Source organism: Orcinus orca, chromosome 1 (assembly GCF_937001465.1).
Source record: "Orcinus orca chromosome 1, mOrcOrc1.1, whole genome shotgun sequence".
In the NCBI taxonomy this organism is placed as follows: domain Eukaryota; kingdom Metazoa; phylum Chordata; class Mammalia; order Artiodactyla; family Delphinidae; genus Orcinus; species Orcinus orca.
The window spans coordinates 129,159,828-129,178,373 of NC_064559.1; the positions used below are offsets into that span (position 1 = coordinate 129,159,828).

Here is an 18,546-nt window from a genome sequence, read left to right on the forward strand (position 1 = left end):
ACAGCCAGTGGGGGTAGGAGTCATGAGCAACAATGAACGAGTGGCATTAAGGGCTGCACGGCGCTTACTCTCCGTGGAAACGCTCTGTCACGGTCAGGAAGTGTGATTTAATCCTGGTGAAGATAATTCCATTTTATACCCTGAATGGACTGTCCCTCTAACAGAATTTTATTTTCAGTCTTGCCCTGGGAAGCCCTACCAGTAATAATTCGGTGTACATTATTTGCCCTGTTAGCTGAACTGTACAAAATAGGGGGTTGATTCATCTGCCATCCCACCTCCTTTTCCCTTAAAAGGCTCTTAAAAGAGGACCTGAGAACCTGCTGCCCCAACAGAAGATGCTTGGACTGTGGCCCAGCAGTGCCCTCGGCAGGATTTGTGGGAGGAGAGAAGACTGAAGTTCAGTCAAAAGAGCCACTGTTGATCTTGAAAGAACATGAGCCATACAGATGACACAAGGATTCTGTTCCCCCTTCAACTCTAAGACCCCTCTTTTGGTCTTTGTCGTGAAGCAGCCTTAGGCAGAGAGACTAAGAAAAATAATAGCAGCAAATACGCATAAGGGACTTGCTGAGTTCTAAGTGCTTGTCAAGCTCTGTTTCACTTAATCCTCACTATAATGCTATGTGGAAAGCACTGCTTGAATCCTCATTTTACAGATGAGGGGACTGAGGCACAGAGAGGTGAAGTAACTAGCCCAAGCTCACACAGGTAGGAAGCAGTGGAGCCCGGATTCAGTCCCCGGTGGTTTGGCTCCAGGGTCCATCCTCTCATCACTGCCCTTTCCCTGGACTGTCAAGGACGCAGATACCCCATCTTGTTTCCCATAAGACAGAAGCTTGTTTCAAGAAACGGTGGTGGGGGGGGGGGGCGGTGCTCCACATTTGAATTAGAAAACCTGCAGGTTTGGTATTCTCTCCATAGTGGTTAAGAATCTCTTCTTAACAAAATTTGGCTTCTGGTCAAGCAAGATGTTTCCCAGATCACCTGCTGGATTAAAAGCTGTTGCCCTGCCCTTAAGATGACTCTGGTAGAGGACTCACTCTGGTGCTACTGACAGACTGAGCCCCACCACTGAGGTCCTGCTTGTCCAGCCCTCCCCTCCCCAAAGACCCAGACTGTGATGCAGAGAAGTGTGAGCAAACCATTCTCCACGTCTGCAGAGATGCTCCTCCAGCACCAGTGGGATGCGGCACCTTGACAGCTAGGGTGACTTTGAGTGGCAGAGGATATGCCGCCTTGCCACCTCCCTACTAATGTCCCTTTCTGCCATCTTCAGGTGCCTTCCTTCCCTGTAACCTGTCCTTATTCTCGCAATGTTGTCAACTAATCATTTTTAAAGAATTAACAGATAATTAAGGAGCGAACTTCTGGTCTTGAAGATAGGACTCCTCCCAGGGATGCTGGCTCTCTAAGAGGGAGTCTCTAGATCTAGACAACAGAGGGAAGGAGGGGCGTCATGGTGGAGCTCCTCAATTCCTGGCAGTTCTCACTGCTATTAGGAACCTCAGGCTCACTGAAAAGCTCTTCCAGATGAGTTCAGCTGGGCTGCTTGTCCCCGAAGTGGTTTTGAGCAGGATGAGAGAGAGAATGGCCTTTGATGGCTTACCAGTCCCCACGTTTCCTCCGCCGCTGCTTTCTCCCTCAGCACACACAGACCCCTTTGCAGGAAGGTAGACAAGGCGCCACTTATGAAGAGTGCCAGCCCCCTTCCTGTAGTGGTGGGCAGAGGTTTCCAAGTGCTAATTTGTACCGAAACACCTGGCAGTTTGTTTAAAATGCATATTCCTGGGCCCCAGACCCAGAGATTCTGATTTGGAGAGAATCTGCATTTTATTTATTTATTTATTTATTTTAAATAGAAGTATAGTTGATTCACAGTGTTGTGCCCATCTCTGCTCTACAACAAAGTGACTTAGTTTTACACATATATACCTTCATTTTTAAAATATTCTTTTCCATTATGGCTTATCCCAGGAGATTACATATAGTTCCCTATGCTATACAGTAGGACCTTGTTGTTTATCCATTCTAAATGTAATAGTTTGCAACTACCAATCCCAGGTTCCCAGTCCATCCCCCTCCCTCCCCCAAGAATCTGCATTTTTGACAAGTATCCCTGGGTGAATGGGATGTGAAGGCCTGCAAAATACTAACATGGGAGTCACTTCTCTACCTGCTGGTTTAAAGGGGTCCTCTCTGAATAGAACTGGGACAAACCTACCACTTCTCTCAGTTCCTATCAATGCTCCTGTCTTCTAAGAGTATAATAAGAGAGAGTCGTTAGTACAGCCAAACACACCTAGCAAAACTCAGCTAAGCTTGAAGGCAATAAAAACCCCCAAGAGACACCCTGATTTTGACAAGAAGTGTCATTCTACTTCTGCAAGTTACCAATGGAGTCAGGTGCACCAATGCTAAGATCTTGATAAATGCATGGTGGACGATGAAAGGGAAACACCTTTTGAAAGCCTGAATGCGCAGAGTGAAGCACATGTTCTATGGAGAACCCTGCCCGTTCATTCTAGGTGTGGAATCCAAGCTCGGCTCCAGAGTACCATGTTCTTTAACCACAACGAGGTACAGCTCCTTAATGCATCTCACTCTGTTAGATTCTATCTTCTTGCCTCCATTTCATTGTCTGTCTTTGAGCATCTATGTCTACCTCTCTTTTCTACACACACAACCAGAAACTCACAAACAAGTGTTTTTTATGTATCCTTTTGGTTTAGAATTAAGGAATTAGATACTCCTCTATAAAAAAAATTTGTAAGCCTTTTTTAATACTGCAAACATAATCTGTACATAAAGAAATTATCTAAGGAAAACTGCTGACTAGTTTTCAGTTCAGCAAGATAGCAATTTTATTCATAGGTAGATGTAAAAAAAAAATTAGGGAAGGATCACGAATAAAATATCACTTATCTGCCTAAGCGAGGGCCTTGACAGAAGTCAGGAGTTACATAATTGCTTTGAATCCGAGCCAGTTCTTCCTGTTTAGAAAGGATACTCCCTTTTCTTTTGAAAATGTTAACCATTTGCCCCCATTTTATCTGCTGAAAAGCTTTCATAATCCATCTTAGTCCAATGGCATGTTATAGTCTGCCACTAATTTCTTTATTAAAACTATAAAATATTAATAACAATTGCCAGAATTTTACCTTCAGTTAAACTCCCTGTGTCACATCTGCCCTGGAGCCTACCTTGCCTTCAGCCCACTTCCAACTAATGCTGGTCCTGACTGACAGGTGCAGGACCAGGATGGGGGACAGGAGAGCCCCAGGCTTGTTTTCTAAAGCTGGTCTGAGTCTCAGCTGTGTGATCTTTCATATGTCACTTAATTGCTCTGGTCTTGAGTCTCCTTGTCTAAAAAATGAGGATAAAGACATCCACCTCAAAGGGCTGTTGTAAGGTTTAAGAAAAGGCTCATTACGCAGAATGCCACACTTACGCTCTGGGCCTGGCAAGTAGTATGTGCCCTGTGAATGTCAAGGTCTCCGCCTTCCTTCTCAAGCTAAAGGGCAAGGATTGAACTAAGTGACTCCTGAGACTGCATCTAGCGTCAGCAATCAGGGCTTCTGCGAGAGCTGCTGAGTATACGGTGTGGGGAAAACAAAAGGAAAAAGTACTGGATTACTAGGATTCAAAGACCTCCGTGAACACATTTCAGAGTGTTGAAAATACAGTGAAAACACAAAAAGACCAAGAAGTCAGGAAGTCGTCACCTTGACCATTTGGCCCAGAGAACAGGAAAACTAAAAGATTCAGTTTCCTCAACTGAAAGTAGAATCAGCCAGGAAGGTTAGGAAAACAATGTTTGGCTGGCCTGACGTTGATCTTTAACGATGATGCAAAGTAGGTACAGCTTAACCATTCAGAGAAAAAAAATTTTTTTAAGTTTTAATTTTATCTGTGTATCTTTTATGATGGATCGTCAGGGCAAGAAAATCAAATGTCACCCCAGTGTGGGCACCGACACCCTCTGAGCTCTTTTGCCTACTCTGCACTTACAGTTGGAGGAGCCATAAACATACATGGAGTGGCCAAACTGTGTGGAGCCCTGGGTCTTGTAGGATCTTGTTAACGTGCATTCAGACTACAGGTGGGCATCCCAGAGTTGGTGGAGGGGACACTGGAGTCTGCTGTCTGTGTGTCTCCACCTACGTAACTTCCACCCCTGTAACTCAGCCCAAACGCAACAAATCAGGATGGTCGCAGAAGGTTGGGAAGTCTAGTTTCCCCATACAAGGGCAAAATAGCCGACCCTTGTTTTGAAATGAACAAGATCAGACTTACTCACCAGGTCATCAGGCTTGTTTACCGTGTTATGGCCACGGACTTTCATGGCCATTTGGCTGAGAAGGACACTACAGTGGCTCCCCAGATCCAGAGCAGGGGAGCTCAAGAATCCTTCACTCATTCACCACGTGTGGAAAAAGAGAAAACACCGCTCCGGGTAATCAGGCTCCTTCCGTCATTTTTTTACATAAGCATCACGTGGAGTGTATCAGGCAGAGCAAAAAATATGACTTGAAGATAAAGAGGCTAAAATGGATGGTTGGGTCAGTCTTATAAGGTACCCTCTGAAGGGTAGGATAGATCATGCGGGGTCAGTGCCATGTCTGTGACAGAGTGAGGGACAAGCCTTCTGCCACATAGTACTCTTAAGAATTTGAAAAATGCCACAAGTATTCTACTTGACTTTTGGATGGATTATAATAATAGCTGGGACTTCCCTGGTGGCGCAGTGGTTAAGAATCCGCCTGCCAATGCAGGGGACACGGGTTCGATCCCTGGTCTGGGAAGATCCCACATGCTGCAGAGCAGCTAGGCCTGCAAGCTACAACTACTGAGCCCACGTACTGAAACTACTGAAGCCCACGTGCCTAGAGCCCGTGCCCTAGCAACAAGAGAAGCCACCGCGATGAGAAGCCCACGCACTGCAACGAAGACCCAACGCAGCCAAAAATAAAGAAATAAATAATTTAAAATACATATATACATAATAATAATAGCTACCATTTATTGAATTTTTACCATGGGCAAAGCACTATGTTAAATGCTTTACATGTGTTATCTTATTTGATCTCCACAGCAATACTAAAAAGTAGATATACTGTCTTCCCTGTGTTTATATTTGTTTCTGGCTGGATTACCATTCCCCACCCCTGACATTCTCTACCTTACTGTTGCTAATTCCCAAGAAGGAGAATACATTAGAACTTACTGCCCACCTCCCCTGAAGGACCATCAGGACCAGTCTCATCTTGCCCTTATATATATGTCTCTGTTTACCTTATTCACCACAAGAAGTTCAAGCCCCTGAGAGAGAGTGTTACCTGGACCTAACAGCTCTGTTAAATTATAATCTGTCTCAAGCCCACACCCCTCCCCAACCTCCTAAACCCTTTTGCTGGCCCAGACTTACGGTCGGTTCACAAAATCTACATCATCTTCTCTCCTCCGTCTTGCTCTAGTTGCTGTCTGATTTACCCAGAATACCATACCACTTCATCGGTTACTGGCTTCCAGCTCACCTCCTCCCAGATCTTCTTTGACCTCCATATCTCCCTGTTCCCTTATCCTACTTTATATTATATAAACGTATACCTATTATTTTTTGTCTTCCCACTGGAATGTAAACTTTGTGAGGGCAGGGACCTTTGTTCACTAGTAGATCCGTAATACCCAGAAAGTACCTGGCATATTATCTTTGCTCAGTACCTATTTCTTGAACAAATGAATCCATGAATGAGAAAACTGAGACATAGAACGGACTGCTCACGTTGCTGTTAAGCAGACAGCCCAGATCTGTGTGACTGCAAAGCCCTGGCCCATAAGCACCATGTTGCTCGGCTCCCTGATGGATTATGTGAATGCAGCAGAAGCAAGAATGTTCTGGCTGACTGGGAGTAATCAGTGTTGGGGTGTTGCTATAAGGGACTTACCAATTGGGCAAGATCCTACAGGGCCAAAGTTTACTGTTCTTTATTTGATTACATTCTATGATTATGTGATTTAAAAGAAAAATATATATTTGGTTATTCAGATGACCAAAATATATTTTTTGTATATATTTGGTCTTCATCCACAGTTCCTGACTCATAGCTCCTAAAACCCTTGGAATTTCCTAAGTGATGAGAGCAATAAAGGTGCCTGTTAAGTTAATGAGGTGACTTTCGGAAAGGACCCAAGAATGGGGACTGGTTACCAGTGGAGCCAACTGTGTCATTAAAGGCTTAGAACTTCAGTCCCACCCCCAGCCTCTACCTCTGGGGAGGGGAGAGGGCCTGGAGGTTGAATCAGTCACCAATGGCCAGTAGTTTAATCAATCATGACTATGTAATGAAGCCACCATAAAAACCCAAGAGGACGGTGTTGGGAGAGCTTCCAGGTTGGTGAGCATGTGGAGACTTAGGGAGAACGGCACACTCTGAGAGAGCATGGAAACTCCACCCCCTTGCCCCATACCTTACCCTATGTATCTCCTTATCTGGCTGTTGGTTTGTATTTTTTAATATCCTTGGTAATAAATCAGTAAGCTAGTGAGTAAATGGGCCTTCCTGAGTTCTGTGAGCCATTCTAGCATATTAATTGATCTCAAGGAGTGGGTCGTGGGAACCTCTGACTTATAGCCAGAAGTAGAGGTAGCAGCCAGGGCTTGTGACAGGCATCTGAAGGGGGAGGGCAGTCTTTGGGACTGAGCCATTAACCTGTGGAATCTGATTCTATATCCAGGTAGGTAGTGTCAGAATTGAGTTAAATTGTAGGACAACCAGCTGGTGTCCAGAGCATTGTTTGTTGTGAGGCAGCCTACACATGCGCACGTGTACACACATTAGAATTGGGTCCAGTTGTTATCAAATGAAATGCAAGTAACTGATATTCGAGGAGCCAGCAATAAATTCAGCGTCTTTACAACGTAAGCCATTAGCCTAGATAAAAACAATTTATAACTTTACTTACCTTTTTGATATGATTTAAAAGAAGATGAAAGCTATGCCTGGGTAAGGACAAGTAGGGAAGGGGCTAGGTGGACTGTGACATGTTCAAGCAGTGAAGCAACTGAGGCCTATATAGCAACATGGAAGGAAGAGTGGTATACTTGGAAAAGTAGACCTCAAGATGCTATACACACAGTGATGACAACTCTGAAGACTCTGTGTGTTAGCAATAGAATTGTAAGAGACCGTGAAGTTCATAAATAGTTGGTGATTCCAGTGTTTAGGGCTTTATTTGGTTATTTCATGTTGGTCTTGATATTTAGATATTCCTGTTTAACTGTTACTACTCAGATGATTAAATACACATAAAAAAGAAGAAATACAGTGTACCGTAATGTGAGCCAAGCGAACACGTCATCCCATCTGCTCTGCGTCCTGTTCTTTCCTGCTGTCCACCTCCACTGAGCGCTGACATTCAGTGCTGCCTTTCCTCAGGCTGCACCCCCAGCCTTCCGGTCCTCTGACGATATCCTCTACATGTTATAGACCACCTGCCCTCCAACTGCATTTTCTTCCTCACTCTCTTGATTACTCACAGATGCTTCTCTATCCAGTTTTCTACGGCTTTTATCCCACGGCTCTTGCCCTCCTCCTCTCTTGGATGACGACTTTTGAGTATCCTCTCCCTACGCCAAAACACTCACCCTGGGTGCTTTTTGCTGCTTGGTCCTCATCCTTGTTTCACTCTGCCTCTTCCTGTGCTCACCGTGCAGCGCTCTGAGCCCTGCTTGAGGAAATCCTGTGACTGTTCTGACGTGACCTGTTCCTTCTGTAACTCTGCATCTGCTGCTCTCAAAGCCTTTGTTTCTTTTCCATACCAGTCAGGTTCTTGGTAACGAACCATAAAAATCCACTCTGGCTGACTGAAACAGAAAAAGAATTTAGGGAAAGATTATTGAGAGCTCTCGGAGTTACTGGGAAAGCTAATGAAATAGGATTAGTAAACGTGGAGGGACAAGGTGGGAGCTGAACAGCTAGAACCACAGCCCAAATTCCATGGCCTCAGAGCTGCTTTGGGGGAACATTGCTGCCACCACTGCTGGATAGTGAACAGTGTAGCTGGCCCCGCTGGTACTGGATGCCAGACTCTGCCAGTGGCACCTTTGCCACCAGAACAGATTCTCCTCTGGCCTTGCTTCTCTGCACCACCAGCACCTGATCAGACCTAGGCAGAAACATCTGGCCAAGTCACGGCCCATCCACTAGCTGCAGAGGGAACACAGAAAGGAGTATCTCACTTGTGAGATGGGCTCTGCCTGCTGTCACAACTCATACAGTGGGAAATCACTCAGTTTCCACACAGGAACAAAAACAAAACAAAACTAAAGGCCACATGGCCCATCCCCAACTCAGGACAGTTGTTTTATTAAACTTTCTACAACTTCCTTAAGTCCTTGAAGCTGTTTCTTCTGACTTCTCACTCAGCAAGAACTCTGGAACACAGTTCAATGCAAAATTAAAACCTTAGGGGTCACAGATTTATATACAAAAATGTTCATAACAGCATGATTTAGAATAGCAATAAAAGGAGTCAGCCCGAATTTCCAACAATAAAGGAATAGTTAGATGAATTATGAGATATCCATAGGATTAAATATATGCAGTCATTAAAAATCATGAATTTAAAAAATTTTCCACAACACACAAAAATATAACAACACTTCAAAAAAACACTTTACAATATTTATATATAAGCTCTCAGATTATATATGTGCATATGTGAACATATTTTATAGTGAAATATAAATGTGTATATGAAGATAATACACCAAAATGTTAACAGATTGATGAAATTAGAAGGATTTTTATCTTCTTTTTGCTTTTCTGCACTTTTCACATTGAGCTGGAAAGTTATAAATATTGAAAGAAAAATCTGTTGAGGGCAAACTTCCTGTGCCACCGTTTTTATCCTTTGTCATGTTCTCAGAAGGTACATTTTTTCCCAAACCAATCTCAAACTAACTCCTCTGAATTCTTACTCTTTTCTCCTGGTGTTGAAAGAACTCACTTTTTCTATATCATCAGTTCCTCTCTCACCACCAGTTCGTTCCCGCAGTCTTTATGTTCACGTATAGATCATTCGTTCCATTCTGTAAGCCTTTCCCAGCCCTGCTTAGCTCACCCAGCTCCTATCTGAGCTTTCCCTCCCTCATGCTCATCTTCCCCTCCCCGTATTTTAGCTCAGTGATTCACAGAAGTAGGCATCTCTGGGGTTTCCATTACCCTTCTCTTACCCAAATCTGAAGATTTTGTCTCTGTCGGCTAAGGCAAGTGACTTTGTGGTTTTCTTATTTTCTAAAATAAGAAGGATGCATTTTTGGGCTTCCCTGGAGGTGCAGTGGTCAAGAATCCGCCTGCCAAAGCAGGGGACATGGGTTCGAGCCCTGGTCCAGGAAGATCCCACATGCTGCAGAGCAGCTAAGCCCATGCGCCACAACTACTGAGCCTGAGCTCTAGAGCCCACGAGCCACAACCACTGAGCCCGCGTGCCACAATGACTGAAGCCTGCACACCTAGAGCCTGTGCTCTGCAACAAGAGAAGCTACCACAATGAGAAGCCCGCACACTGCAATGAAGCATAGCCCCTGCTCCCCACAACTAGAGAAAGCCCACATGCAGCAACGAAGACCCAACACAGCCTAAATAAATAAATAAATAAAAATTTTAAAAAGAAGAGGGAGGACCTTCAAAATAGTGAAGGAATAAGATGAGGAGATCACCTTCCTCCCCATAAATACATCAAAAATACACCTAAGTGTGGAACAAATCCTACAGAACACCTAGTGAATGCTGGCAGAAGACCTCAGACTTCCCAAAAGGCAAGAAAATCCCCATGTACCTGGGTAGGGCAAAAGAAGAAAGAAAAAATAGAGACAAAAGAATAGGGACAGGACCTGCACCTCTGGGAGGGAGCTATGAAGGTGGAAAAGTTTCCACACACTAGGAAGCCCCTTCACTGGTGGAGACGGGGAGTGGGTGGGTGGGGGAAGCTTCGGAACCACGGAGGAGAGTGCATCAACAGGGGTGTGGAGGGCAAAGTGGAGAGATTCCTGCACAGAGGATCGGTGCAGATCAGCACTCACCAGCCCGAGAGGCTTGTCTCCTCGCCCACCGGGATGGGTGAGGGCTGGGAGCTGAGGCTCGGGCTTCGGAGGTCGGATCCCAGGGAGAGGACTGGGGTTGACTGCGTGAACACAGCCTGAAGGGGGCTAGTACGCCACAGCTAGCCGGGAGGGAGTCCGGGAAAAAGTCTGGGCCTGCCTAAGAGGCAAGAGACCATTGTTTCAGGGTGCAAGAGGAGAGGGTATTCAGAGCACCGCCTAAACAAGCTCCAAAGATGGGCATGAGCTGCGGCTCTCAGCACGGACACCAGAGACAGGCATGAGATGCTAAGGCTGCTGCTGCAGCCACCAAGAATCCTGAGTGCAAGCACAGGTCACTATCCACAACCCCCTGCCCCCCACCCCCGCCAGGAGCCTGTGCAGCCTGCCACTGCCAGGGTCCCGTGATTCAGGGACAACTTCCCCGGGAGGATACACGGCATGCCTCAGGCTGTTGCAGCGTCATGCTGACCTCTGCCGCCGCAGGCTTGCCCCGCATTCCAATTATAACTACCACACCCCTCCCTCTCCTAGGTGTGAGTGAGCCAGAGCCCCCTAATCAGCCGCTCCTTTAACCCTGTCCTGTTTGGATGGGAACAGATGTCTGAGGGCAACCTACATGCAGAGGTGGAGCCAAAACCGAAGCTGAACACCAGAAGCTGTGTGAACAAAGAAGAGAAAGGGGAATCTGTCCGTGCAGCCTCAGGAGCAGTGGATTAAGTCCCCACAATCAACTTGAGGTACCCTGCATCTGTGGAATACCTGAATAGACAACGAAGCAACCCAAAATTGAGGCGGTGGACTTTGGGAGCAACTGTAGACTTGGAGTTTGTTGTCTGCGACTGACTTGTTTCTGACTTTTATGTTTATCTTAGTATAGTTTTTAGTGCTTGTTATCATTGGTCGATTTGTTTATGGGTTTGGTTTCTCTCTTCTTTTTTTAAATGTTTTTTACCTTTTTTATTTTAATAATTTTTTTATCTTTTTATTTTAATTATTTTATGAAAACATTTTTTTTTCTTTCTTTTCTTCTCCCTTTTATTCTGAGCCGTGTGGCTGAGAGGGTCTTTGTGCTCCAGGCTGTTGTCAGGCCTGAGCCTCTGAGGTGGGAGAGCTGAGTTCAGGACATTGGACCACCAGAGACTTCCCGGCCCCATGTAATATCAATCAGCGAGAGCTCTCCTAGAGATCTCTGTCTCAATGCTCAGACCCAGCCGTACTCAACGACCAGCAAGCTCCAGTGCTGGACACCCCATGCCAAACAACTAGCAAGACAGTAACACAGCCCCACCCATTAGCAAAGAGGCTGCCTAAAATCATACTAAGTTCACAGACAGCCAAAACACATCACCGGACACAGCCCTGCCCACCAGAGAGACAAGATCTAGCCCCACCCAACAGAACACAGACACCAGTCCCCTCCACCCAGAAGCCTACACAAGCCACTGAACCAACCTTATCCACTTGGGGCAGACACCAAAAACAATGGTAACTACAGACCTGCAGCCTGTGAAAAGCAGACCCCAAACACAGTAAGTTAGGCAAAATGGGAAGACAGAGAAATATGTAGAAGATGAAGGAGGAAGGTAAAAACCTACCAGACCAAACAAATGAAGAGGAAATAGACAGTCTACCTGAAAAAGAATTCAGAGTAATGATAGAAAAGATATCCAAAATCTTGGAAACAGAATGGAGAAAATACAAGAAACGTTTAACAAGGACCTAGAAGAACTAAAGAGTAAACAAACAATGATGAGCAACACAATAAATGAAATTTTAAAATTCTCTAGAAGGAATCAATAGCAGAATAACTGAAGCAGAAGAACGGATAAGTGACTGGAAGAGAAAATAGTGGAAATAACTACTGCAGAGCAGAATAAAAGAAAAAGGAATGAAAAGAATTGAGGACAGTCTCAGAGACCTCTGAGACAACATTAAACACATCAACATTCACATTATAGGGGTCCCAGAAGGAGAAGAGAGAGAGAAAGGACCCGAGAAAATATTTGAAGAGATTATAGTCGAAAACTTCCCTAACATAGGAAAGGAAATAGCCACCCAAGTCCAGGAAGCACAGAGAGTACCATACAGGTTACACCCAAGGAGAAACACACCGAGACACACAGTAATCAAATTGGCAAAAATTAAAGACAAAGAAAAATTATTGAAACAGCAAGAGAAAAGTGACAAATAACATACAAGGGAACTCCCATAAGGTTAACAGCTGATTTCTCAGCGGAAACTGTACGGGCCAGAAGGGAGTGGCATGACATATTTAAAGTGATGAAAGAGAAGAACCTACAACCAAGATTACTCTACCCAGCAAGGATCTCATTCAGATTTGATGGAGAAATCAAAAGCGTTACAGACAAGCAAAAGCTAAGAGAATTCAGCACCACCAAAACAGCTCTACAACAAAGGCTGAAGGAACCTAAGTGGGAAACATAAGAGAAGAAAAGGACCTACAAAAACAAACCCAAAACAATTAAGAAAATGGTCATAGGAACATACGTATTGATAATTACCTTAAACGTGAATGGATTAAATGCTCCAACCAAAAGACACAGGCTCACTGAAAGGATACAAAAACAAGACCCATATATATGCTGTCTACAAGAGACCTACTTCAGACCTAGGGACACATACAGACTGAAAGTGAGGGGATGGAAAAGGATATTCCATGCAAATGGAAATCAAAGAAAGCTGGACTAGCAATACTCATGTCAGATAAAATAGACTTTAAAATAAAGAATGTTACAAGAGACATGGACACTACATAATGATCAAGGGATCAATCCAAGAAGAAGATATAACAATTGTAAATATTTATGCACCCAACATATGAGCACCTCAATACATAAGGCAAATGCTAACAGCCATAAAAGGGGAAATCGACAGTAACACAATCATAGTATGGGACTTTAACACCCCACTTTCACCAATGGACAGATCATCCAAAATGAAAATAAATAAGGAACACAAGCTTTAAATGACACATTAAACAAGATATACTTAATTGATATTTATAGGACATTCAATCCAAAAACAACCTAATACACTTTCTTCTCAAGTGCTCATGAAACATTCTCCAGGATAGATCACAATCAAGCCTTGGTAAATTTAAGAAAATTTAAATCATATCAAGTCTCTTTTCCGACCACAATGCTATGAGACTAGATATCAATTACAGGAAAAAAAACTGTAAAAAATACAAACACATGGAGGCTAAACAATACACTACTAAATAACCAAGAGATCACTGAAGAAATCAAAGAGGAAATAAAAAAATACCTAGAAACAAATGACAGTGAAAACACAATGACCCAAAACCTATGGGATGCAGCAAAAGCAGTTTTAAGAGGCAAGTTTATAGGAGTAGAGTCCTACCTCAAGAAACAAGAAAAATCTCAAACAACCTAACCTTACACCTAAAGAAGTTAGAGAAAGAAGAACAAAATAACACCAAAGTTAGCAGAAGGAAAGAAATCATAAAGATCAGATCAGAAATAAAAAAGAAATAAACAATAGCAAAGATCAATAAAACTAAAAGCTGGTTCTTTGAGAAGATAAACAAAATTGATAAACCACTAGCCAGACTCGTCAAGAAAAAAGGGAGAAGCCTCAAATCAATAGAATTAGAAATGAAAAAGGAGAAGTAACAACTGACACTGCAGAAATACAACGAATCATGAGGGAGTACTACAAGCCACTATATGCCAATAAAATGGACACCCTGGAAGAAATGGACAAACCCTTAGAAAAGCACAACTTTCAAAGCCTGAACCAGGGAGAAATAGAAAATATAAAGAGACCAATCACAAGCACTGAAATTGAAACTGTGATTAAAAATCTTCCAACAAACAAAAGCCCAGGACCAGATGGCTTCACAGGTGAATTCTGTGAAACATTTAGAGAAGCGCTAACACCTATCTTTCTCAAACGCTTCAAAAATATAGCAGAGGGAGGAATACTACCAAACTCATTCTATGAGACCACCATCTCCCTGATACCAAAACCAAAGATGTCACAAAGAAAGAAAACTACAGGCCAATATCACTGATGAACATAGATGCAAAAATCCTCAACAAAATACTAGCAAACAGAATCCAACACACATTAAAAGGATCATATACCATGATCAAGCGGGGTTTATCCCAGGAATGCAAGGTTCTTCAATATACGCAAATCAATCAATGTGATACACCATATTAGCAAATTGAAGGATAAAAACCATATAATCATCTCAATAGATGCAGAAAAAGCTTTTGATAAAATTCAACACCATTTATGATAAAAACTCTCCAGAAAGTAGGCATAGAGGGAACTTACCCCAACATAATAAAAGCTATATATGACAAACCCACAGCCAATATCATTCTCAATGGTGAAAAACTGAAACCATTTCATCTAAGATCAGGAAAAAGACATGGTTGCCCACTCTCCCAGCTGTTATCCAACATAGTTTTGGAAGTTTTAGCCACAGCAGTCAGATAAGTAAAAGAAATAAAAGGAATCCAAATTGGAAAAGAAGTAAAACTGTCACTATTTGCAGATGACATGATACGATACATAGAGAACCCTAAAGATGCTACCAGAAAACTACTAGAGCTAATCAATGAATTTGGTAAAGTACCAGGATACAAAATTAATGCACAGAAATCTCTTGCATTCCTATACACTATTGATGAAGAATCTGAAAGAGAAATTATGGAAACACTCTCATTTACCATTGCAACAAAAAGAATAACATACCTAGGAATAAACCTACCTAAGGAGACAAAAGACCTGTATGCAGAAAATTATAAGACACTGATGAAAGATATTAAAGATGATACAAACAGATGGAGAGATATACCATGTTCTTGGATTGGAAGAATTAACATTGTGAAAATGACTATACTACCCAAAGTAATCTACAGATTCAATGCAATCCCTATCAAACTACCACTGGAATTTTCACAGAACTAGAACAAAAAATTTCACAATTTGTATGGAAACACAAAAGACCTCAAATAGCCAAAGCAATCTTGAGAAAGAAAAATGGGGCTGGAGGAATCAGGCTTCCTGACTTCAGATTGTACTACAGTAATCAAGACAGTATGGTACTGGTACAAAAACAGAAATATAGATTAATGGAACAGGATAGAAAGCCCAGAGGTAAACGCACGCACATATGGTCACCTTATTTTTGATAAAGGAGGCAAGAATATACACTGGAGACAAGACAGCCTCTTCAATAAGTGGTGCTGGGAAAACTGGACCAGCTACATGTAAAAGAATGAAATTAGAACACTCCCTAACACCGTACACAAAAATAAACTCAAAATGGATTAAAGACCTAAATGTAAGGCCAGACAGTATAAAACTCTTAGAGGAAAACATAGGAAGAACACTCTTTGTCATAAATCACAGCAAGATCCTTTTTGACTCATCTCATAGAGAAATGGAAATAAAAACAAAAATAAACAAATAGGACCTAATGAAACTTAAAAGCTTTTGCACAGCAAAGGAGAACATAAACAAGACAAAAAGACAACCCTCAGAATGGGGGAAAATATTTGCAAACGAAGCAACTGACAAAGGATTAATCTCCAAAATATACAAGCAGCTCATGCAGCGCAATATCAAAAAAACAAACAACCCAATCCAAAAATGGGCAGAAGATGTAAATAGACATTTTTTCAAAGCAGATATACAGATTTCCAACAAACACATGAAAGGATGCTCAACATCACTAATCATTAGAGAAATGCAAATCAAAACTACAATGAGATATCACCTCATACCGGTCAGAATGGCCATCATCAAAAAATCTAGAAACAATAAATGCTGGAGAGGATGTGGAGAAAAGGGAACACTCTTGCACTGCTGGTGAGAATGTGAATTGGTGCAGCCACTATGGAGAACAGTATGGAGGTTCCTTAAAAAACTACAAATAGAACTACCATATGACCCAGCAATCCCACTACTGGGCATATACCCTGAGAAAACCAAAATTCAAAAAGAGTCATGTACCAAAATGTTCATTGTAGCTCTATTTACAATAGCCCAGAGATGGAAACAACCTAAGTGCCCATCATCGGATGAATGGATAAAGAAGATGTGGCACATATATACAATGGAATATTACTCAGCCATAAAAAGAAACGAAATTGAGCTATTTGTAATGAGGTGGCTATACCTAGAGTCTGTCATACAGAGTGAAGTAAGTCAGAAAGAGAGACAAATACCATATGCTAACACATATATATGGAATTTAAGAAAAAAATGTCATGAAGGACCTAGGGGTAAGACAGGAATAAAGACACAGACCTACTGGAGAACGGACTTGAGGATATGGGGAGGGGGAAGGGTGAGCTGTGACAGAACGAGAGAGAGGCATGTACATATATACACTACCAAACGTAAGGTAGATAGCTAGTGGGAAGTGGCCGCATAGCACAGGGATATCAGCTCAGTGCTTTGTGACCGCCTGGAGGGGTGGGATAGGGAGGGTGAGAGGGAGGGAGATGCAAGAGGGAGGAGATATGGGAACATGTGTATATGTATGGCTGATTCATTTTGTTATAAAGCAGAAACTAACACACCATTGTAAAGCAATTATACCCCAATAAAGATGTTAAAAAAAAAAAATCAAAACTGCGATGAGGTATCACCTCACACTGGTCAGAATGGCCATCATCAAAAAATCTACAAGCAATAAATGCTGGAGAGGGTGTGGAGAAAAGGGAGCCCTCTTGCACTGCTGGTGGGAATGTGAATTGGTACAGCCACTATGGAGAACAGTATGGAGGTTCCTTAAAAAACTAAAAATAGAACTACCATACGACCCAGCAATCACACTACTGGGCATATACTCTGAAAAAAGCATAATTCAAAAAGAGTCATGTACCACAATGTTCATTGCAGCACTATTTACAATAGCCAGGACATGGAAGCAACCTAGGTGTCCATCAACAGATGAATGGATAAAGAAGATGTGGCACATATATACAATGGAATATTACTCAGCCATAAAGGGAAAGGAAATTGAGTTATCTGTAGTGAGGTGGATGGACCTAGAGTCTGTCATACAGAGTGAAGTCAGAAAGAGAAAAACAAATACCGTATGCTAACACATGTATGGAATCTTAAAAAAAAAAAAAAAAGGTTCTGATGAACCTAGGGGCAGGACAGGAATAAAGATGCAGACGTAGAGAATGGACTTGAGGACACGGTATGGGGGAAGGGTAAGCTGGGACGAAGTGAGCGAGTAGCATTGACATATATACACTATCAAATGTAAGGTAGATAGCTAGTGGGAAGCAGCCACATAGCACAGGGAGATCAGCTCAGTGCTTTGTGACCACCTAGAGGGGTGGGCTAGGGAGGGTGGGAGGGAGATGCAAAAGGGATGGGATATGGGGATATATGTATACGTATAGCTGTTTCACTTTGTTGTACAACAGAAACTAACACAACGTTGTAAAGCAATTGCACTCCAGTAAAGATGTTAAAAAATAATAAATAAAGGGTTTCAATAAAATACAAAGAAAAAAAAGGATACATTGTTAAGCAACTTACCTATAAGGCTTCTTTATATTTATTTATTTATTTTTTTTGCAGTACGCGGGCCTCTCACTGTCGTGGCCTCTCCCATTGCAGAGCACAGGCTCTAGATGCGCAGGCTCAGCGGCCATGGCTCACGGGCCCAGCAGCTCCACGGCACGTGGGATCTTCCCAGACCGGGGCACGAACCTGTGTCCCCTGCATCGGCAGGCGGACTCTCAACCACTGCGCCACCAGGGAAGCCCCTGTAAGGCTCTTCCTGTGACTCCTGAGTAGTTCTACATCTCAGTGGTTACTGCCTTCCTCATCTCCGCTTTTACCTGTCTACATAATGGAACCAATATCCTATATATGGAAGTGTTGGTTTTGACAGAACCTGTGACCTCCATAGAGACTGTCTTCCCAAGCCAGCTCAGCTTTGACAGTGGGCTCTAGTTCTCCAGCTTCTTGCATGGCCCTGGAAGCTCAGTAAAACCTTGCCTGCAGCTGGGTTCCTCAGTTTGTTAGCTCTCTCCAGCCTCCTCCTCCACCAGCCAGAGGCTGGTGTCCAAAAGTCTGGTTTTCAGGCCAGTGTCTCAGAGTTGGGCTCCGCTTTTCTGTCCAGTCTCTTTAGATTACAGACTAGTTGGACTCTCCATCTGGCTTTCAATCTCACCTTCATATGCTTGGATCACCCTCAACTTTATGGTCTCTGACTTTCAAACCAACCCAGGACCCCATAGGTCTTGGCCCGTATTCTGTGTATGGGGTTCCTACTAGGCTAAGAATTAAGTTCAGACTACCCTAGTTAAATTTGTCTTTTCGTGCATGCCGATGTCGTGTCTCAGCCAACAGGACCTGACCTGTGGTGACCCAAATCTACAGAACAACAGTCCTCTTGTAACTCTTCTTGA

The 18,546-nt window shown here is 43.0% G+C and overlaps 1 protein-coding gene across 6 annotated transcripts in view; it reads left to right on the plus strand.

Moving 5' to 3' along the window:
• The window catches only part of ALG14 (ALG14 UDP-N-acetylglucosaminyltransferase subunit), a 244,741-nt gene that overhangs the window by 81,636 nt on the left and 144,559 nt on the right, over window positions 1–18,546 (plus strand). The window contains exon 4 of one of the 6 annotated variants that reach the window (XR_007479209.1): window positions 297–16,276. The exons of 4 other annotated variants lie outside the window; for them this stretch is intronic. Coding sequence is in view for 1 of the 2 variants with exons in the window: in XM_033433256.2 (XP_033289147.1) it covers window positions 297–398 (102 nt within the window). In the remaining variant the exon portion in view is untranslated. Of the gene's footprint in view, window positions 1–296; window positions 17,646–18,546 lie in introns of those variants that run through there. One more of the 6 variants, XM_033433256.2, reaches the window with a different exon arrangement.